At 35.9% G+C, this 23214-nt stretch overlaps 1 protein-coding gene across 2 annotated transcripts in view; it reads right to left on the bottom strand.

The window, feature by feature from the left end:
- The window catches only part of EIF2A (eukaryotic translation initiation factor 2A), a 40349-nt gene extending 17295 nt beyond the window's left edge, over positions 1–23054 (bottom strand). The window contains exons 1-8 of one of the 2 annotated variants that reach the window (XR_009502813.1): positions 22940–23054; positions 13230–13299; positions 8263–8337; positions 5141–5259; positions 3904–4003; positions 3462–3544; positions 319–392; positions 31–175 (exon numbers count right to left, since the gene is read on the bottom strand). Coding sequence is in view for 1 of the 2 variants with exons in the window: in XM_059920106.1 (XP_059776089.1) it covers positions 31–175; positions 319–392; positions 3462–3544; positions 3904–4003; positions 5141–5259; positions 8263–8337; positions 13230–13299; positions 22940–22991 (718 nt within the window). In the remaining variant the exon portion in view is untranslated. The remainder of the gene's footprint in view (positions 1–30; positions 176–318; positions 393–3461; positions 3545–3903; positions 4004–5140; positions 5260–8262; positions 8338–13229; positions 13300–22939) is intronic. The other variant, XM_059920106.1, reaches the window with a different exon arrangement.
- Positions 23055–23214: the final 160 nt, after the last annotated feature.

The raw sequence follows: 23214 nt of genomic DNA on the forward strand, positions 1-23214 counted from the left end.
AAAATGGGAGATAAAATATATTTATCATACCTTTTTTATTCCATAGCATTGTAACCTTATCAGCCTTAAAGAAACTTTTATTGGCTAAAGCTGCATGAGGTCCATCAAAGTTGGGGTACTGATATAATCTAACAAATGAAGGTGCACCCTTACTTCCTGGAACATAGACAGCCACCTAAGATACACAGACATAAATAATGACTTAAATTTTTTGAAGCATATCAACTAAGATGGACATGTTTTTAAAGTCACTAAAAACTAGGAAAAGGTTTAATCTCATAATATTCCACATGAACAAACAAAAACATTAGCAGTTACCTTGTACGGCTGGAGTCCAGGTGATAACACAAAATCATTAATTTTTTTCAAATGCAATTTATTTGCAAATGTATCTAAAAAAAAGTAAATGGCATTAGATTAATGAGAGAAGCTAATAGACATATCTCAAATTCTGAATGCATTATAAAAGGTTAACGTAACTATACACAAAACGGCTCACTGTAGTCTCACGTAGGTGAGGCAGAGCAACATAGTGGAAAAAGCATGGGTGAGTGAGACAGACCTGTGCTTGAATTCCTACTCAGTCACTACTGTGTGACCTTGGGCAAGTAATGGGATTACATACCTAATTCCTAGTGTACAGTGCCAGGCACATAGTAGGTATTAAATAAGTATCAGTTCTCTTCTCTTAAACCTCTGAACTAAAGTAGTCTCAGAGCCCACTCGATGGGACAGATGACCCTAGCCTGCTACTGTAGAACGTGGAAATGAAAATTCTGTAACTAATGTGATAAACAGATCCACAACAATGATAATCAACAATAGTAACTATAACAATGGCCGATATTTGTTGAGTGCTTACTCTGTGCTAGGCAGTAAGAAACCATGTTATGAACACTATGCTCTCCTAGTTAACGGGATCAAGAGCTATTACTCTTTCTTTGTTCAAATATAGAGATCAACAGCTATTCAAAAGTAGCATACCAAACTGCTAAACTGGCAGCCCCCTTCTTTTGGTATGCTCATAAGGCATGCAAGTATGGTATGCAAGTAAGATAAGCAAACAAGCTAACCCCAAATTAGTGGGGAAAGGATTAAGTCTCAAAAGCAGGAAATTGAAGGGTAACGCTAAATGACTGTGTAGATGGTGTCAAAATCAGCCTGCATGCCATCTTCTGTACGTGTGAACATTTACCAATTCCCATTCTACTTTCTCGACTTATGATGGGGTTATGCCCTGATAAACCCATGGTAAGTTGAGAATATCATAAGTTGAAAATGCATTTAATAAACCTTATGTACTGAACATCATAGCTTAACTTAGACTACCTTAAATATTAAGTGCTCAGAACACTTACTATTAGTCTACAGTTGAGTAAAATCATTAAACACAAAGCCTGTTTTATAATAAAGTGTTGAACATCTCATGTAATCTATTGAATACTCAACTGAAAGTGAAAAACATAATGGTTGTACAGGTCCAAAAGAGTTGTAAGTGTATCAGTTGTTGACCCTTGTGATCATGTGGCTGACTGGGAGCTGTGGCTCACTGCTGCTGCCCAGCATCACGAGAGGGTACCATTCCACATGGCGCTAGCCCAGGAAGAGACTGAAATTCAAAGTACAATTTCTACTGAATACATACCACTCTCACACCATCATGAAGTTGAAAAATCTTAACTCAAACTATTGTAAGTCGGTGACTGTACTAAAAAGTGTTCAGTCACCAATGGAATATTCTAAGGACAAAAGGAACTGCAAAACTTTCTGCTTTAAATTATTTTTCAGTAATCATGTTATAGGTGTTACTGTTGGTATTGCTATTCTAAGAATGCTATGTGGTCAATGAAGAATAAAGCAAATGAATAATTATGTGGATGTGATATTCTCAAACTATCACCCCTGTTATCCCAGAGAACCACATTCTTGGGTGTTGGCAAAAGGCAATACAGATATAAGATAAAAAAGAAAAAAAAAAAAAAGGCCTAGGAACAATGATCAATCAACACAGTAGCAATGAGAATCCTCTACACCCAGACTGTGGTCTCTAAATACCATTTTCCATAAAAAGGGAGCAGAGTATATTGGAGAATTGGCTGATTCTGGGTGTATAGCAAGAAATATACAAGATAATCCTAGAATGATCTGTCCTACCATATAGCAAAAAAGTCATTAAAGACTAATTGACCAATGATGGGACAATTTGAGAATCAATAAGAATAGTAATTAAAATGGATTGAAACACATCATGTTTAAATCCATAGTTCATTAGGTTGGGGGTGGGGACTATTGGTTGCAATGGAGATTGCTAAAGAAAGAACTCATTTTATTAAAAGTGATAAAGGAGAAGAATATTTATTTTGCCTTTCCCATATAAATGGTCCACTAGGTAACCAAATAGTAGAAAGGGGAATTTCTCCTTATAGAGGTAGTACAGCTAATAAATGACAGGGGAAGGAGGGAAACTATAGTATCACCAATTTTTAACCACGCATGAAATAATGGATCGAGGCATTGAACATTAATGCCAATTAACCATACAAAATTAAAGACAATGAGACATTATGTGCTTCTTGATAAAAGAATTGAAAACTGCCTTATGATGTAGTCTTGCCCTCAGCTTCCCAAAAAAGAACTTGAAGCTGACCAACTCTAGATCCAAATAGTTATTTACAGGAAACAGATGAACATGTTAAATTACAGAATGGGATACAAGAGCAAAACTCAAATACGGGAATATATATAAGACAAGTAACTTTGTTTCTTAAATAATAAATTGCAAGGGGGAAAAAAGAATGGAGAGGGAACTTATAGCGTAAAGAAACTTAAAAGATATATAAATCAATTGCAATGTGAAGGACCTTATTTGCATCCTGAGTTTTAAAAAAATTATCACATTTTCAATTATTAGAAATTTGAACACTGACCAGATATTCTACAATCTGTGATAATGGTATTATGACTAAGTTTTAAAAAAATATTAGGAGCCCTAATCTTCAGAGATACATACTGAAATAGTTATAGGTAAAATTATATGATGTCTACAATTTGCTTTAGCAGAGTAAAAGAGATGGTAGGTGGACAGATGCATGGATGAAGAAGGTTTGGCAATGGGCTGATGGTTATGGGACTAGGTGTCTACTTTTGTATTTGAAATTCTACACAACAAAATACTTTAAAAATTTGTATCACAGAATTTCAATAGCAACTAAACTCAGAAAGAGGTACTCAAATGTCTTAATAGTAATTATTAGATAGTAAAAATTTATTATAAAAGAATATGTTTGTGTTATAAAATTTTACTAGCAATTACACTTGGAGTTATTCAAATGAATGACTATAACAGCAATTGTTAATATATTAACAGTATTTAGGAGAACCCTATGATATCATATGTAAGGCAATAAAAACTGTACATATTTATAGCAAACAATAAAATTATTTCATAAATCTTTCCATACTAAAATTGTTGTTTTCAAAGAAGTGAACTTCATTGTTAACATTTCGGGCACAAAGAGTTTCATCTTCTGACCAGGATGGACACCTACATTGAAAAGAAAGAATATTAAAAAAATTTAAATAGAATGTAACATCATATGTTAACATGTTAAAGTTTACGATATTGTTTACTATTTAAGGAAAAATACTTATAAATATGATGTCAAGTCAGTTACTAATAGTTTTAGTCAGCATATATAATAGAAAAATATTATTCCTTTTGATTCAAATACTAAATAAAAGATCAAGTTTTTACTCTATTACATTCTCACATACAAAATCCTTAAAGATCTAGATTTTGATCTGACAAGTTATTTTCTAAATCAATACCAGAGAAACAAATAATATACAACAAAGATATTTAAAATATTTAAAAATAATTAGTATTTTAAAGCATTTATTTACCAATTTTGCATTTTTTTCTGGATGAAAGACTTCAAACACGTCCCAGTTTTCACATCATAAAGTTGTAGGTTAGGTATCCCAGCTGTATCATCTTTAGAAGCTGCCATAAAAACAAAATTTTTTGCAGTAATTGTCTCCTAACACTAGTAAAAAGATTTCACTCTTAGAAAAAATTTGAACAAGATTATAAAGATCCAGTAAGAGTTGCTTTAAATCAACTTTCCCCTCTAGCTTTAATTATAGATTTAATCATCCATTCCTAAAGCCATGACAATATGACGGCTGTTTGAGCAGAATTTTGTATTTCTGAAATGAGTTAATTACTACAGTTTTTAAGAATACTTAAGAGATTTCTTGTTTATTAAGTGTGACATAGTTTGCTGTTAAACAGATTAAACTGTCTTATCACGAAAGCTGTGTCTATAAGTCACACACATGAAAAAAAGTTATATAAAACCACTCACAGTCCTCAACTGATTCTCAATTTCCCTTTTACTTACTTGGAAAAATCACATTCATTAGAGTCCATGCCTCTTGGAAGAACGAACTCAGGAAGTTTATAACCCAACAGTGAACTACTATCCTATATTTATTCAACAATATCCACATTATTACAAAATGCTTCTTAAAATAAGCCCTATACCGGGATCCAATATTTTATCACTGATCTATGAAGCACAGCTATATATTGGGTTGGCTAAAAAGTTCGTTTGGATTTTTCTGTAAGATGTTATGGAAAAACCCAAACGAACCTGTTGGCCAAGCCAATAAAATGTTCATATAACGTATATTAGATCTTTAAATGCGTTAGAAAATGACACACCATTTCCTACTCTTTGTCATACCATACACATTTCTTAGATGTTGTGTCTACTGTACTTCCTCTTTCATTTATAATTATATAAAGCGTTTTTTATTTTAAAGGTCATTATTCTTCGTAATTTTTGCAATCTTCTCTATCCATTGGTTATTTACTTTATAAATTTTCCCTTGAGCTTTTTTCTTTTCCTCTATCTCATGATGGATCTTCTCACTAACTTACTATACCTTGAAATTACTTAAAGTACATTCTATTTGGAGAATACAAGATTCATTGTCGATTAAAAATATTCTAAAACACTATTTACTATCATAAATATTAATTACTTTCCTATAAGGTTATAAACCTTCTCCTTTTTTTCCCCCACTGAGTTGAATTGGTCCTGTCAGAATATTTTTACAATTGGAAAATACTTACTAGTGTAAGGCTGCCATGTTGCCAGGACAGTGTTTTTTGGCGAGAACTCAAGGCAAACTGCCTTTGGAAGGTCGAAGGAGTGCAGTAGTCCCTTGTTAGTGACATTGATAACATTTATTCTGGTTTCAAAAGAAATTACTTCAGCAATGAAATACTGTTTCACAATAGCCAGCAGCATCCAAAACATTCATACTTCTTTTTAAATACAGATCACTCTAAAGTGTTCATTCCTCATAAAAATCAATTTTCAGTCAGTTCTAGAAAATATCCAATAAACACTTAAACGTAAAAAAGTGTACATTTTACCAAAAGGTCCCTATTTAAGGCTGGTGTTGGGAAATAATATAGAATTTGCGGGAAGATACAATAGATACCACCTTCAACCAAAAAGGAAAAAACAGGCCTTTAAGTGAACACAGAGCAAATCTACAGACAAGCTGAGGAATTTCAAATCCAAGAGAAAACGAAAAGTATATATTTTTTAATTTGAGTAAATGGAAACTGCAGCAGCTAGGGAAATCAGCAAGGATACTTTTGATGTCTATAAAAATCTCAGAAGCAATCTCCAAAAGATATTACTGTTAAGAATTATCGTGGTACAATGACAAAAATAACAATAATTGTAAAAACAAAAGCAGTTTCCACTTTTGGGGACACTTTCTCTGAACCATGTTCTGGTTTAACCACTTTATGTACATTTTCTCATTTAATCCTCACAACAATCTCATAAAACAGGTATTATCATCTCCATTTTACAAATGGTGAAACTGAAGGTTAGAAAAATGAAATGATTTGATGATTTGCCCAAGAGCATACTACGAATACATGCCAGAGCAATGCTCTGAAACCTGTTTGGCCTGACTTGCTCTTAGGTAGTCCTTGGGGTAAAAGAAAGAAAGAAAAAAAAAAAAAGATACTCCATCTCATTGCAGAAATTCCTTAAAGTTACTTTGTTCAACTCAAGTTTGAGGACATTGGGTTAGGATAAGCGGCAACTGGTAAGAATAAACAATTACCGTATAGTGTTTAAACACACAGAAACATACAGACAAACACACACACTTACGACTGTAGATTCTGTACAACTTACTGTAAATTACATATTTTAGAATTACATGAAGCTTTCTATTTTGTTGTTGTTAATAAACTTTAAAGTTATTCTTAGTTTACTGAAGGGTGTTTATTTTAATTTAAATAAGCACACATTTAAGGAAAAATCAGTTATAGCTTCTGACTTAGTTAACCGTGAACCCAGCAACGACCACAATCAATAATACACTGTATCTGTTTCTCTTGCCCCAGGAACAATATGTATTGTTGTGGCTGCAGCAACTTAAGGAAATAAATGCTGGAACCAGGTATAAAAAAATCTATTAAAAAGATGGACACAACATGTGGGGACATATTAAGAGGATTGAGTGGAATCCAACAGAAAACAAAGTGGAGATATGACATATAAAATAATTAATAATAATTGCCAAAGTGAAAATAGACTTACTCAATAAACTGTAAGCTAGTAGAATAAGGGATACCTCAAAAAGGTAATAGGCAATGAAAAGATGTATGGTATGTCCCATCAGATAGTAAATTTCTATCAACTCATTACCCAAATAGTGTAAACTAAAATATGGATTTAGGGACTTTCCTGGCACAGTGGTTAAGACTGCACTCCCAATGCAGGGGGCCTGGGTTCGATCCCTGGTCGGGGAACTAGTTACCACATGCATGCCGCAACTAAGAGTTCCCATGACACAACTAAGGAGCCCACCTGCCACAACTAACACTCAGCGCAACCAAATAAAAATAAATATATATACAGATAAATATTATAAAAATAATGAAATATGGATTGAAAAAAAAAAAACCCAAATACCCACAATAGGTTACACCTAAAGAAATAAGAAAAGTTGAGAGTATGTCCTTTCTTTGAGGCTGAGAGTAAGACTGTCTGTTAACACTGTGAATAAGACCCAACATAATTATATTCTTTATCATTTGAGAGTAGTAGTTTGTTGGTTGGATTCAATAACTTAAAAAAAAAAAATACTGATGAACATTTTTAATTATAAAAGCTAATTCTGCCAGCTACTTATAGTCATAGAAGTGAATCAACTAATTCAACGCAATCATTTTAGCATTTTTAAAAATCATGTGTTAATCCAATCTGACCTGATAGCTGAAAGACCTCAGAATATAGTACCACTGTGTAAGAAACATTTAAAATATACTTTTCAAAAGGATGTAATCATTTTTCCCCCTTTAAAAAACCTAAGATATTATATCTGGCTAAAAACAACAAAAATAACTTTAAACCAAGCAACAAATATTCAGGCATTTTCCTGGTTCTGTGAACTGAAATACAGTGACTATGGAAAATTGAAAAGAATTGGTTTTCTAAGTGAAATTATGAACACTGAACCAAAATATTTTTTTTTTTTTGCAAGACCAATTTTGTAATCTGATTATTTTATGTAATACAGACTGTACCAAACATACTTTTGAATAACTTATACTTAGATGACATGCTGTTATACACAATAAAACTAACAGTAATAAATATAGACAGTTGTTAATAAGTTAACAGCAAAGATATAAGGTACCTACCATAAACAAGCAAAGAGAGTTTTTCTCTAAGTGTTAGTGCAGAACTTAAGAAACCCTAACCAATCACTTAGAGCACTATTTAAAACAACCTCTCAGCTTCTTCTGCATTAAATTAATTGCCCTTTTTCATATGTTACTTTTTTTTTTTTTAAACATCTTTATTTAAGTATAATTGCCTTACAATGGTGTGTTAGCTTCTGCTTTATAACAAAGTGAATCAGTTATACGTATACAATATGTTCCCATTTCTCTTCCCTCTTGCATCTCCCTCCCTCCCACCCATATGTTACTTTTTAATTCTAAGTAACTAGAGAACTCAAAGAAGTCCTGGCACATAAATAGAAACTAACAACTTTGGAGATGTTCTATGGATGTTATATTGGAGATAACACCTAACAGCACCAAGACATTAAAAGATAGACTTTATAAATGACATCCAAATACATGTTATTCACATAAAACAATTATGTTTTATATTTACAACACACACATAAAATGTTATATAAATGAACACTAACTTTTCTCCATTGCCCCAGGCAAACAAGGTCCCATCCTTACTAAAGGTACAGGTTTTGCAATTTTTCCCAGATTCTCTGAAAATAACAAGAAAAAAAGCTTAAATTAATAAGCATTATTTTTAAAAATCTGATTAAAAATCCTCAATCTTACCACAAATTTAATGACTAAGAACTTACATAAATTTTAGAAAATAATTCCAAAATGCTTTAGCCTACCAAAAATACTTTCTCGCTTAAAATGCAGTGCCAACTACCACTGTAAAGCTGGAAATTGATTTTATACCAACAGACCAATGTTAAGTAAGAAATAGAGCTCTTTTGGGTAAATAACTAGTTGGTGTGAAAACCCAAAAATGTAGGTGTATGTGGAAGCTACCAGCTGTCAGCCCTTATCTTGAGAGAGCTGAAGGATTTCAACATGGGGGTTTTGTGAAGAATTTCCCAAACTACCTGCATAACAAAACAATGGTGGATAAAATATCCTCCAGTGGCCAAGAAGTGACCCTGGATTTGAAGGACAAAGACGTTCCATCAATTTCTCATGTGCAGAGACAGAAAGTATAACAACGATAAGAGGCTTTTCACATTAAAAAAATATGGATGCAGGATTCTGTACAAAAACTAACCTGTGGAACTTGAACTTCTTGGCAACCTTCTATCAAACGATCAAAACTTTAAGTACTGTATCTCTCAACTGGAGATGGCTATTGTGAGTACATCTCCCAGTGATAATAAAGACCCAAACAGAAATGTGTGAGTGTGTGTACAGATGTCCATATGTGTAGTCACAACATTAGATCAGAACTCTGTGGCTAACAAGTATTTGAAATGTCAAATAACGACACACAGAGAACTGACCAGTACACCCCTTCTAAACTGGACAATGTCTTTGTTTCTGTTGTTGTTGTTTTAAATAAATTTATTTATTTTATTTATTTTTTATTTTTGGCTGCGTTGGGTCTTCGTTGATGTGCGCGGGCTTTCTCTAGTTGCCGCGAGCAGGGGCTACTCTTGGTTGCGGTACGCAGACTTCTCATGGCGGTGGCTTCTCTTACTGCGGAGCACGGGCTCTAGGCACATGGGCTTCAGTAGTTGTGGCTCGTGGGCTCTAGAGTGCAGGCTCAGTAGTTGTGGCACATGGGCTTAGTTGCTCCGCGGCATGTGGGATCTTCCTGGACCAGGGCTCGAACCCGTGTCCCCTGCATTGGCAGGCGGATTCTTAACCACTGCGCCACCAGGGAAGCCCTGAACACTATCTTTGCATTAATTCATCTGAAGATAACATTTGTGTTTCTGCAATCATACAATAATGGTAGCTTATCCTCAGTGTGTAGTTACTAAAACATTTTTTTTTCTCACTCCCTTACATAAATAGCTATGACCAAGATGTCCTCCATTCTATACTTGTGCAAGTCATTTCTGAACCTTAAGGCAGAATTTTACAATTATTCTTTTTAAATCCTACCCAACTTTTGGTCTATTATTCCAGCCTACTGATATCTACTTATATCTTCATTTTCCCTTTTAAAAGCATTAGTCATTCCTCACAGATTTAAGTAAAATATAAATTATAAAACATCATTCTAAGCTATCATCTAAATTAATTATGAGAATATTGGATGACCTTTGAACAAGCTCCTGTGGCTCACCAATAGTCCTTCCCTCAAACTAAATCAACTCATTAGTCAGCTGACTTCACAGCTCTTAACCAATGACAACTCTGTCACTAACATCATTCAACCAAAAGACTTTCTCATTTCTCAGATACTTTGCTAAAATCATGTTTATAGATCTATTCTGATGTGTCTGGATATTCTACTCAGAAAGGAAATGAGATAAACTTGAAACAATTTATTCTTAGCAAGCTCATTTTGACCCCAATAATTATCTCCTTATTGTAATGATTATAAATTGTCTTTTTAATAACTCATTCTAGAATTATGTTTAAGAATGAAGGCAAGCTTCCTAGACGATAGTATCCAGACTTCAATTCTTTTCTTAATTTTGGCAATTGGAAAATTTTGTCTATTTCCTTCTGGAACAATCTTTTAAATGAAAAATTTCAAATATACACAAAAATAGAGAAAAAGTATGATAACCCCCCTACACATCTATCACCAAGCTTAAATAATTATTAACTCATGGTCAATTTTCTTTAATCTACTCCCTACTTTCATATTTAATGCCAGAATAATTTAAAGCAAAACCAGATGTCTTATCATTTTACTCTATACTTCAGTATGAGTCTCTAACTGACGCGAGCATTTTTAAAAAACAGGACCACCACCATGCCACTTCAACTCATGAAATTAACAATAATTCCTTACTATCATTTAATACCTAGTATTTGGATATCTGGTTTTTTAAAAGCTCCCCAAGTCATTCTAATGTACAGCCAAATTTAAGGACCATTCATCTAAAAGCTTGATTAGAAGCAGGTTTTTAAAAATCTTCATAGAAGGTAAGTACCGCATAGTTCCTATGGCAACTTACCAGGAGACACATAATGTCTCCTTGTTCTACTCTTAGTGACACTGAGATTGTAGTGGACTCATTATGCGCTTCCTCAGACTCACCTAATCCTTCCTGCTCCCAGGCACCAGCTATTCAACGAAGAGACCTGGCCACCTCATCTCCTAACACCACTGGTTGTCTCAGACTCTCCAAGAATGATGGCCACATTTCAGCACGGCTTCCATTATGCCTATTGCAGTAGCAGGAAGAGAAGCACTGGCACTCAGATTCAACCCGAACAGATCAAAAGAAGATTCTGGCTGCAGACCAATTTCGTACCCATCCTCTTCAAAATAGATTGTTCTAAGGCACAGTGGTTCTATACAACCTCTCTGGAGAAACTCTGCATGACCAAGCAACTTGGATGGATTTTGTGAATCTGTGGTCAGTTCAGTGCACTTCACTCTATATTTGCTTTCACTTCTTCCTTGTCTCATTTCCCTTTCCCCCTCAATCCTGCTGCCTTGGGACTGCACACCCCAATGAAGTGCAGCACAAAAGCTTTAACACAGACTCTTATTTTCTAAAGTGGTGCTTTTCAAATATTAATGTGCATACAAATCATTGAGGAGCTGGTTAAAATACAGATTTTGATTCAGTAAGCTGAGTAGGGCCTGAGATGTTCTGATGTTTGATTTCTGCACTGGCTCAAGGTGATGCCAGTATGGCTGATCTTGGGCCCATATTTCCTGTAACAAGGTTCTAGAGAACTGAGTCTAATAAAAAAAATGGTCAATAGAGTCAGATGATGTCAGCCTGATTATAAAGTTCCCTATCAACAGTTCATCTAACAGCATCTTTTAATGATCATTTGTGTAGATCAGTCGTTCTCAAAGTGTGGTCCCTAGACTTGCAGTGTCAGCATTACCTAGGAACTTGTTAAAAATTCTAATTCTTGGGGCCCTGCCCTGGATCTAATGAATCAGAAAATCTGAAGAGGGAACAGTATCCTGTGTTTTAACAAGCTCTTCAGATGATTGTGATGCGTGCAAAAGTTTGAGGACCACTGATACATGACTTCTTTAGGATAACGAAATGGTGATTATCTAATCCCATCATTCTTTTTAAATTTATTACTGTTCTATAAAGAAGTTTTCCTCATCAACAATTTGGTTACTGAAAAACAGTCTGTATAGGAAAGGCAACATAAATGCTTGATTTTTTCTTTCTTTATCAATTTTCAAAGTAATGAACAAGGATCCCATCGACTTCTAATGCTGACCAATAAGATTTGGAGGGAGGAGGATTTTTTTAGAGACTACTTATATACTTAACATGTCTTAATTCTTAGAGTCATTATTCTTCTTAATGCTCAAATTGTCCCATCTAAGGTTGGTATAAACCCCTTCAGGTTGACTCCTGTGACAGTTTAGCAAAACCCCATTAGCCTTTTATAACCTCCTCGCTTTCTGGCACAAGATATGTATGGCTCAACTCATACATTTTTCGTCCTATACCTGGAGTTGACCACTCCTCCAAGGAACTGGTTCCTTTTAATGAAGAATGGCATTTAGAGATCATAATCTGTGAGGTATTTACTGCTACCAGGTTATCACTGGCTCTAGGCCTTTAGAGTGGACAGAACTAGGAAATACAAATGTTTTTATGAAAAGAAATCATGAATTCATATTGATACATGCAAGTCTATCTCCCCACTTCACTCTTATGCTGAAATTTTGGTTCCTAATGACATTAATATAATTATTTATTTGTCTTACCCTACAATAGATTTAAAAGGACAATACCAATTTTCTGTTAATAATAAAACTATTGAATGCATTTAAGAATATTGCATATCATCATATGGCTATGTCACCAACTTAATATAAAGCTAGGTTCACTTGTTCCCGTTTTCCATTCAATTTTATTTTTTAATTTAAAACAATTACTTGGTCCAAAGTTGAAACTATATATACCAAAGTTCATTTACAGACATGTCCCCTGGATCTTGCAATTCTCTCTCCTCCTATAGATAATCACTTTTGTTAGTTTTTGGTTTACCTTTCCATTATTTCTTTTTGGCAAAAATGTCTATTTATCTAGCTATATATTTATATGTATATATTTTTTTATATTTCTTCATTTCTTATACCTTTCTCATTCTATAATTTATCGAAGATTATAGGCAGTGGTTTGGCTATCAGATTTGCAGGTTTTTCCTCAGTCCCTAAGATAAAATTCTTCTAAGCTAGAGGCATGAACTGAATTACACTATTGTCTACACCTTTTCTTTTAAACATGCTTAAGCTATTATTTTCAAATCTAAAGATCATTTTTCTTGATAGAGAATATGCATTCTTTCATTCTTTCCATCTTCTGTTAATATTACATAATATGTCCCAAGAAACTAGCTTATCTGTTCTTTTTCTTTTTTGTTCAGAATATAACAACAAAAATACTTCAGAATGCATTGTATAGTTCTCTATAACATTACTCGACAAAATAAACCATACCTTGGAAACACTGTGCTTTCTGTAAAATGTGGTGGTCCATTCACCATGTATAGTCCTTCTGACCCTCGGACTAAAGAAAAAAAAGGGAAAGAACCACCATTACTTTGTTAATAAATACTCAGTTATCACAAATGTTAAAAAAAAAAAGCTTTCAGTCAAAATACTAATGAAATCATTAAACATTTCACAGAACTATCAAACATCAGCATTAAAAGGACACATTTTTCTTCCTCTTTTGCATAAAATCATATAACTGCTGAGAAATAAATAGGTAATGCAATGGACTGAATGTGTCTCCACAAAAATCCTCACGTTGAAACCCTAATCCCAATGTGATGGTATTGGAAGGTGGAGCCTTTTGGGGGAGTTATTAGATCACAAAGGTGGAGTCCTCATGAACGGGATTAGTACCTTTACAAGAAAAACACAGAGGATACAATAAGTTGGCAGTCAACAAACAAGAGGGTCCTCACCAGACCCTGACCATGCTGGCACCCTGGTCTCAGACTTCCAGCCTCTAGAACTGTAAGAAATAAATTTCTGTTGTTTATAAGCTACCCAGTATGTGGTACTTTGTTATAGCAGCCTGAACTAAGACAGGTAATATCCCTCTTATTTCTTTTCCTATAGAGCATATTCATTTAGTCTCTAAGGAGACTACTTCAATAAATCCACTTTTATCTATCTTACAAGAAATCTATGCATTTGCATTGAGATACAACATTCATACTTATATTCCTTCATTCAAATGGAAAAAAGTGATCCTAGTATTATGTTTTCACATTATTTTCTAATCTCATTTTCAAAACGTATGGATGTTGGAAACAGAATTAGAAGCTGAGTCTAAGTTAAATCTTCTTTGTATCAGCTTACTCTCTCAAGTAACTTTTATAATTAAAAACTCAAAATTGTAACTGTCACCAGTGAAAGGCAGTTGTACTATAGTAGAAAGGACATGAACTCAAAGGTAGACCTCAGTTCCTATCTGACTGTGGAACCTTAGCTACATCGCCACCTCTGAATCTGTGCCCCAATCAGCAAAATATAAACTTTAAAATACTGTGTGCTTTATGTAAAATAATAACATAAAAATATAGTATAAATTCATTCAAAGTTCTTAAAAAATATGACATTATTATTTACAATTTCTCAAGCTAAGAGAACAAACAGGATGAGATACATTCATTTAGTAAGCTCCCAATGATAGTAATATTCTAAAAAATCAAGTGGGAACAAAGTTCAAGATTAAATAAGCAAAAACATCTACAGAACTAGATTATACTTTTTTAAAATGGCTGAATTAGAAGCTTCTAAAGCTGAACCAAATAAAATGATTCATTCATTCAGCAAATGCTTACTGGAGAAAAAAAAAAAACTACCACCAAAACCTTATGTTGAGTACTGCAGATACAATAGGGAGGAAAATCAGCCTTGTCCTTGACCTAACTAATCAGATAATTAGTCAAATATATGGAAATCTATAACTGCATTTAGTGCTACAAAGGAAAGATATAAGAGGCTACTAGAGTGAATAATATGGAGTTTTAATCTAAAAATGGAAGGTTAGGGAAAGCATCCTTGAGCAAGTGATTTGTGTGCTGAGATCTGAAAGATGAATAGCAGTTAACAAGCAAGGAGAACAGTAACAGGTGCAGAAACTCCGCGACAAGAGAGATGACAGTGTCACAGGAATGGAAAGGAGGCCTGTGTGGCTGGAAGGAGGTGGATCTGGAGAAGAAAACAGGGCTCAGACCAAGCAGGATCCTGTGGCTTAAGTTAGGCAACGTTGGACTGCAGCCTAAGAATGTTGGGAAACTTCAAAAAAGTTTTAGGCAGATTTTTAAAACCAGACTTGCAATTTGAAAAGCTCAACTTGGTACAGTGTAGAGAGTGAACCAGAAGGCAGTAAGATGTGAAGAAACTACTCAGGATGGTCTGCACTAGTCCCACAGGAGAGATAATAGAAACTTTGGGAATTCCCTGGTGGTCCAGTGGTTAGGACTCCAAGCTTCCACTGCCAGGGGCCCGGGATCCATCCCTGGTGGGGGGAACTAAGATCCTGCAAGCCGAGCAGCACGGCCACAAAAAAATAAAACAATACAAAACTTGGACTAGGGTAGGGCAGTGGAAATGGAAAGTGAAGAATAAGTGTTCAATATTCAAGAGAGAAAACTGACAGGACTTGGTGATGAGTAACTATTTTATCAGCTAGAACTCCTGCTAGCAGCAACAGTATAAGAGCTGAAGAAAAGAAAAAGTTTTACTGAAGTCCATGGCTACAATTTCACTTGCTTCCTTTTCTGCCAGCTAGTCAGAAATCTCCCACTCTTCAGCATCAAAGTTGGTAGCTAGGGGCCACTCTTGGCTCCAACTCTGATCCCTATTTCCTTTCCCTTCTCAAGGGACAGTTCTCATAACATCAATTTTCTACCTGTAAATTAACTAGCTCAATCTTCAGATATTGAAAGTAATATAATCTACCTTCCCTAAGTAAATAATTTAAAGTTAGAATGACGGAATTCCCTGGTGGTCCAGTGGGTAAGACTCCACACTCCCAATGCAAGGGGCCCAGGGTTCAGTCCCTGGTCAGGGAACTAGATCCTGCATGCATGCCGCAACTGAGTTTGCACACCACAACTAAGATCCCGCATGCCGCAACTAAGACCTGGCGCAGCCAAAATGAATGAATGAATAAATAAATAAATAATTTTTTTGTTTTTAAGTTAGAATGAAAGTAAAAGAACCACTGACAAACAAGATAAAAAATCTATGTACTCATGGAGCTTCCATTCTAGTGGAAATGATGAAAAATAAGGGAGTAAACACGTAATTGAATAATGAGTTTCTGGTCAGATATCCACAAGTATACAACTGGATACCATGTTTCCTCATATACTAAACTGAGTCGCCAAACTGCTGTGGGTAGTTTGCCCTTGAATAGAATGGAGTCTAGCAAAGTGTTCTACATATATCAAAATCTAAACTCCTCACACTACTGCCTACAAGGCTCTATACCTGGCCCCTGCACAGCTCCATGTGCTAGGCAGTAGGGATCTTAAAAAATGAGTCCATCACTACACTCAAAATGATGATTTCAAAAGGAGCTCAGTCTACTGCTACACCTTGAATGAAACACTGACGATATCTATTCTAAAAATCTCTAATACATTTAGTAAACATTTTGTGCCAGGAAATGTTTTCCTAGAAGACTTGAAAACTATGAAGTTTAATTCTTTGGCATCAGAAATTCTCAACTGCTTCTTGGCGTTCTGGCTAAAATCAAGTATTGCATCAAAATTCTCTTACTACACAGGCAAAGCTGTGCTGTTTCTTGTCACCAAATCAATCGTCTGCTGCAATATAATGTATGATACATTATGATTTAGAAGAAAACAAGCCATTCTTTTCTTAATACTACAGTTAAGGTTTTAATAAACATTTATTTGAGGGATTAATAAAAAACGAATTTCCCAAACTAGGGGGTTTGCAGTTGTCAGATTACACGTTATCGTTAGGTTGCATAAAATTCTGTCAGCCTAATGAGGTCCCTCCCACAAGCTGCAGTGACAATTTAACTCACTAATCGCTCTTTCAAAATTCTCATACTTACCTAGGAAAACAAAACGGTACATTATCAGTGTATACCCAATGAAGCAGAAATACTTTTAAAATGTGCCATATGATAATGCAATCAAACCATGCTCTACTGCCTTAACACATGCCTGAAGTGACTGGCAAAAAAGAAAAAAAGCTTTCCCTAGCTCATCTCAGCTTCTTGTGTTCTCATGACCCTTGTACCTAGTGACCTTGGTCCTCTGTATTTGTTGACTTTGCCGTTATTACCGACCACAATGTTTACTTGGTGAAAATTCAAAGTTTTCGTACGTTATATTAAAGTGGCAGCTGTACCTCAGAACCCATGAAGGTAGCCTTCTGGCCACAGCAGTGGGAACTTTCAGGGTATTCAGGGCAACCAGTACGGGTACAAGGTTTTCCTTTTCCAAAATTTCTATTTCATACTTACATCCCAAACTAAGACATGTAGAAGATCCCAAAAGAGTTGCTAAGACTGAATGTTTACATACCCCTACCCCAAATTCATATGTTGAAACTTAATCCCTAATGGTATTTGGAATGGCTTTGGGGAGGTAATTAGGTCATGAAGGAAGAACCCTTATGAATGGGATTAGTGCCCTCATGAAAGAGGCCCCAAAGAGGTCCCTTGTCTCTTCCACCATGTGAGGACACAGTGCAGAATGGCTGTCTATGAGCCAGGAAGCAGGTGATCACCAGACACTGAACCTGCCAGCGCCCTGATCTTGGATTTGCCAGCCTCCGGAACTGTAAGAAATAAATTTCTGTTGTTTACCACCCAGTCTATGATATTTTTGTTACAGGAGCCAGAATGGACAAAGACAGGAGCAAAACTCCCACTTAACTTAATAATGCAGATTATGAACCCAAAATCTCAGAAGGCAACACCGACAGAAAAGTCAGTGTGAAAAGTGCCATGTCCTTCTTGCTCAAGTAGCATTCAGTCTCATGTGGCTTTCAATTACTGGTTTTAGTATGTTTCTGGAGAAGCAAAATCTTGAGTCAAATTAATCAGCTAGATTAATCAGCTTTTCAACATGCATATGTTCACATTCTAAATAAAGAACACTTTGAAAACAAAAATTAAAAGGTTACATAGTCTATGATTCCATTTATATAACACTTTTATTTTTTTTAAGGAAAATACATTTGTATTTTGCATAGAGATGGAGAAAAAAAGGCAAACTGTTGTTTGAAATTTAGAAGTACATTTCAATTGTCCCTTGAATAATAATCAAGATAATTTCACTAGGTAGTCTCAATAATTTTGTATTATATTAAGGTTGCTATTCAATATTTATCACAAATCATTATGTTCGGCCATGCTATAAAAACTTACTAAAAAAAAATGGTTGGCTTTTCACCAGGATATATAACACTCATGAAATGACAAAATTATCATGATACAGGACAGATCAGTGGTTGCCAACAGTTAGAGTTGGAAGGAGGGTCCAACGATAAACGGGTAAACATCTTTGTGGTGATAGAGCAGTTCTATATTCTGATAGTGGTGGCTACAGGAATCTACACGTGATAAAATATAGACATGCACAAACTAGTAAAATCCAAATAAGGAGAGCAGTTTAGTAAATACGACTGTACCAGTGTCAATTTCCTCGTTTGGATAATACACTATAAGATATTATCATTGGGGAAAGCTAGGTGAAGGATATGCAGGAACTTTCTTTATTCTCTCTGCAACTTCTTTCAAGTTTTAATTTATATCAAAATAAAAAGGCTTTTTAAAAGCCCATCCCTTTTTGGTAATACCTTGTTCACAATACGGCAAGAAATAAAACCAATCAAAAGTCTGTCAACATTTCTCAAGAACTGATCTGCCAGGGAATACAGGACAGAGGTGCTAAATTAAAATTAAAAATCAAATAGACCAAGATTTTTGTACTAAGATAAAAACGTATTCTGCAAGACAAAAGTACATATCAAAGCTACTTCATACACTGATGATACTGTTGGTTCCCATTAAATTAGACAACTTTTGTACATGATGCTTTACAATAGATATGTCTGTTATATGTGAACTAATTATCAATTAAATTCATCATAAAAGTCATATTGAGTCATTATAGTTTTGTTCATACATGTAAGCCACTATTTAAAACAAATATTTTCTTTCACACTTCCCTACATAGAAGCATCCTATGAGAAAGTGCTGTAAGACTTTTTGGAACCACTAAGATACTATACTGGATTTATTAGTTTGAGCAACTTCTTATACAAACTTGAATACATGGATATACAAAAGTTTATCAGAAGAAACACAAAATCAGGTTCATAACAGAACATAAACTGCATTATAAGTTAATAAAAGCAAAAATAAATATGGACTCAAACTCTTTTCAATAACTGAAACAATTTTTTTCTACATATGAATTTCTAATGAGGAATTCATTTTAATTAGAAGCAACTAAATGTAAAATAGTGAGTAAAATGTGGGGATAGCTTAACATAGTGTATTGACACTTGATATGATTCCTTATTTTTAGTGATTTTCCCCTTTAATCAAAAAGGATCAGCAATATGTTCTACTGGAAAGAAAAATCTAGAATGCTAAGTTCTTTTCATTAAAGCAACAAATAAATGCCAGAGTTTCACACAGAGTAACTGTTTAAAAACAACAATTACATTAAATACTGTACCTACATAGTATCTTTTTAAAACTTACTAGCCTTTCTAGATACCCACATACCATTTATTGCTCTAGGCCTGAGTTAATATGAGAAAACTACTGGACTTCAACAAACAAGGGTCCTATGCCAGGGATATGGTGATCATTATAGTATGATACTTTTTCCAATGCTTACATCCACTGAAGTATATATCAATTTAAGAAAATGACTCAGTCTTGATTATCTCAATGGCTTCAACTAGGCAAGCTGATTGGACAGTAGGGGCTTCATGTAAGGGCTACTGTTGTTTTACATGCCTAGCATCCAGGCCCCCCTTTTAGGAGACTTTAGTTTTCCTTTGGGAAATATCCAGGGGTGAGGATATAATTTGGTCCTGGTGATTTGATTAAAAATTGACTGATTCGGGGCTTCCCTGGTGGCGCAGTGGTTGAGAGTCTGCCTGCCAGTGCAGGGGACACGGGTTCGAGCCCTGGTCTGGGAGGATCCCACATGCCGCGGAGCAGCTGGGCCCGTGAGCCACAAATACTGAGCCTGAGCGTCTGGAGCCTCTGCTCCGCAACGAGAGAGGCCGCGATAGTGAGAGGCCCGCGCACCGCGATGAAGAGTGGCCCCCACTCGCCGCAACTGGAGAAAGCCCTCACACAGAAACGAAGACCCAACACAGCCAAAAATAAACATAATAAATAAATAATAAATAAAAATTAAAAAAAAAAAAATTGACTGATTCAAAGATGAGCATGAGCCAAGCCAAAGGCAGCCAGCCTTGAGACTGGCACAGATGTGCACTTTCCTCTGGGGCTGTTGAGCTGGTTGAATGTAAACCTGGAGCTCCTGATTAGAACATCAGCCTGAGAATAAGTTTAATCGGAAAGAAAGCAAGAGCTTAAGGAGGAAGAAAAACAGATTTTTGGAGTCATGTGAATACCTGGATGTAACAGTAGAAGCTTTAAGGTTACATGAGCTTTTTTTTTTTTTTAAAAAAATCCCCTTTTCGGGGCTTCCCTGGTGGTGCAGTGGTTAAGAATCCGCCTGCCAATGCAGGGAATACGGATTCAAAGCCCTGGTCCGGGAAGATCCCACATGCCACGGAGCAACTAAGCCTGTGCACCACAACTACTCAGCCCACGCTCTAAAGCCTACAAACCACAACTACTGAGCCTGCATGCAACAACTACTGAAGCCCACGCGCCTAGAGCTCGGGCTCCGCAACAGAAGCCACTGCAATGAGAAGCCCGCGCACCGCAACGATGAGTAAGCCCCGCTCGCACAACTAGAGAAAGCCCACGCACAGCAACGAAGACCCAACGCAGCCAAAAATAAATTAATTAATTTTTTAAAAATCCCCTTTTTATCTGCTTTAGCTTTTTGTCATTTCCAATTGAAAGTCATAACTAATAAAATTTACTGCATAATCTTTAAATTATTCACAACTCCAAAGTCCCATAAGTCTGTATTTAAAAAAAGATTTTGGAAGTAAAAGAATCTATTATTGACTGAAATACCTATACTAAGAATGTTTAAAAGATTAATCAGTGTGTTCTAGTGAAAGAAAAATGGGCCATGGAGTTGAATGATTGAATATAATCCTGACTCTGCCAATTTGCAATGTGAATTTCTCTGAGCTGCTATAAATATGAGAATATTCGGAGCAGACGCACTATATAACCCTTAAGCTCTTACGAAGTCCTTGATCTTAAGCACTGGAAGAAAACTGTCACTCTTGGTTAACCTGACTCCAGATAAAGTGGTTATCATTCATTAAGTTATTCTTCCATTAAACACTTAGTGTCTATTGTTTAGCAGGCATTGTACTTGGCACTGAGAAGACAGGGATGAATAAGGCTCTGCCCCTGCCATTAAGGAATTCACAGTCTAGCAGGAGAGAAAAGCATCTAAACAGCTAGATAATCATCCTATGTGATAAGTGAAAAAAAACAAAAACAAAAAACTTCAAGTATATATGAGGTAACAAAATAGGCTGGGGAAAGACTATCTGGGAAGAGTAAGGAAAGACTTCACAAAGTAATGATGTCTAAAATGAAATTTAAAAGATAAAAAGACGTCAGCCAAATCAAGAGGAAGAGGGTAGTGTCAGACTGAGGAAATAGGTTGTTCAAGGGTTTTATGAGCAGTTCAGTACTGATGGAGAACAAAATAGGATAGGATGGCAAGAAGTAAAATGAATGACAAGAGCTATTCAAGGATTATAAAGGGTTCCATATGCTATGCTAAACAGGATGGAATTTACCCTGCAAGCAGTCACTGCAAAGATTTTAAAAGGGAAAAAAGAAGATTAAATTTTAAAATGTACCAATTTTTAAATTAAAGTTCAAAAAAAGCATTTAGTATTCCAAAATTATAAGTAACATACAAGCTACCTTTATGAAGCTACAGAAATAAATTCATTTAGTTACTTTTTAAGCAGTATCTGCCTGGCATGTTATCTAACAAATTAGTCAAGTTTTTGATAAACGTCTGGTGAATGAACTGTGGTAGCCAGATTGAATATGAATGGGCAGGGTGCTGAATAACAAAGATTTCAAAATGTAGAATGGTGAAAAGTGCAAAAGCTTTTTAAGGTTCCTTCCAAGTCTCGGGGAAATAATCCCTTTCCTCAAAAGTAGACAACCTTTCTCTCAATGGCTTCTTTTTCCTTAATATGTTATTAAGTTATTGGGAACTTATAGCCTTCTTTTCCCTCCTAACTCCCCTCTCCTTACTTGATGCTTATATATGAGACTCCAGCCATTACTGTAATCCAGAGTCACCGCTGACATTGTCTAAGACTAAGTTTATTATCTTCTCCAACATTATAAACTCTGCCTCAGCTTCGAAACCTCAGGAATCCTGTAATGTTCTAACGTTGCTACTTTATCTTTATAATGTTCATTATATGCTACCACCCCAGAACACATTCTCATCCCCTTAAAACCTACACTACCGCAGCTCCACTCGCCCTACTGAGTCCCACAAATTTCATTAAAGCAAGGAGTGCAGGATTTGGTATCACTTAAATTCAGGTGTATTTAAGTGCGTGGTTATTCTAGTAGACCGAGTCATACATTTACGTTTTTTTCTTATTACAGAGCTAAATGACTTCATCCTGTCAACAGGGCCTGTCACCAAGTAAGCGTTAGTGTAACACCAGTATTGCAGACCCAGAGTAACAAATCCCACTAGCACTCTTCGTTCTTATGCCCCTTCCTCTATTCCTGTAGAACTTGAAGTGTCAGGAAAGAATGATGGATGGGCAAAAGGGAGGGGGGGGGGGGGAATGCTGGAGCTCCGAGGCTAGAGCCTAACTTCCGACTGCCACGCTACACCAAGAAATCCAAAAGGCCCTCCGGCTCTCCTGCAATCCACAAGAAAAGGCGGATCAGACTCCAAGGCTTCTCGGGTGGTGCCCAAGGTTAGAGACACAAAAAATACTGCTCTAAAGAAATAATCCCTTGCTCGTTCAGAGCTCACCTGTAAGGAGCGGCGTGGACGGCGCCATCTTGTCCCGGAAAGAGAAACTCATATGCTTGGGTCAGAGTTCACGAGAGCCGAACCCGGCCCCAACACGTCTCCTCCGGCGTGAGACGGCGAACCGGTGTTTCCGGGGCCGCCAGCCTCGGGGCCAATTCACTTCCGGTCGGAGAGAGACACGAAAAAGGAGCCCGAACGCGCACGCGCAGCTCTGGGGCAACACTTTACGGAGCGTGGAGGGGCGGGGCTAAGGCTGGAGTGCCGGCCTTCGCCCC

The sequence above is a fragment of the Balaenoptera ricei genome, chromosome 4, assembly GCF_028023285.1.
Source record: "Balaenoptera ricei isolate mBalRic1 chromosome 4, mBalRic1.hap2, whole genome shotgun sequence".
Taxonomy (NCBI): Eukaryota; Metazoa; Chordata; class Mammalia; order Artiodactyla; family Balaenopteridae; genus Balaenoptera; species Balaenoptera ricei.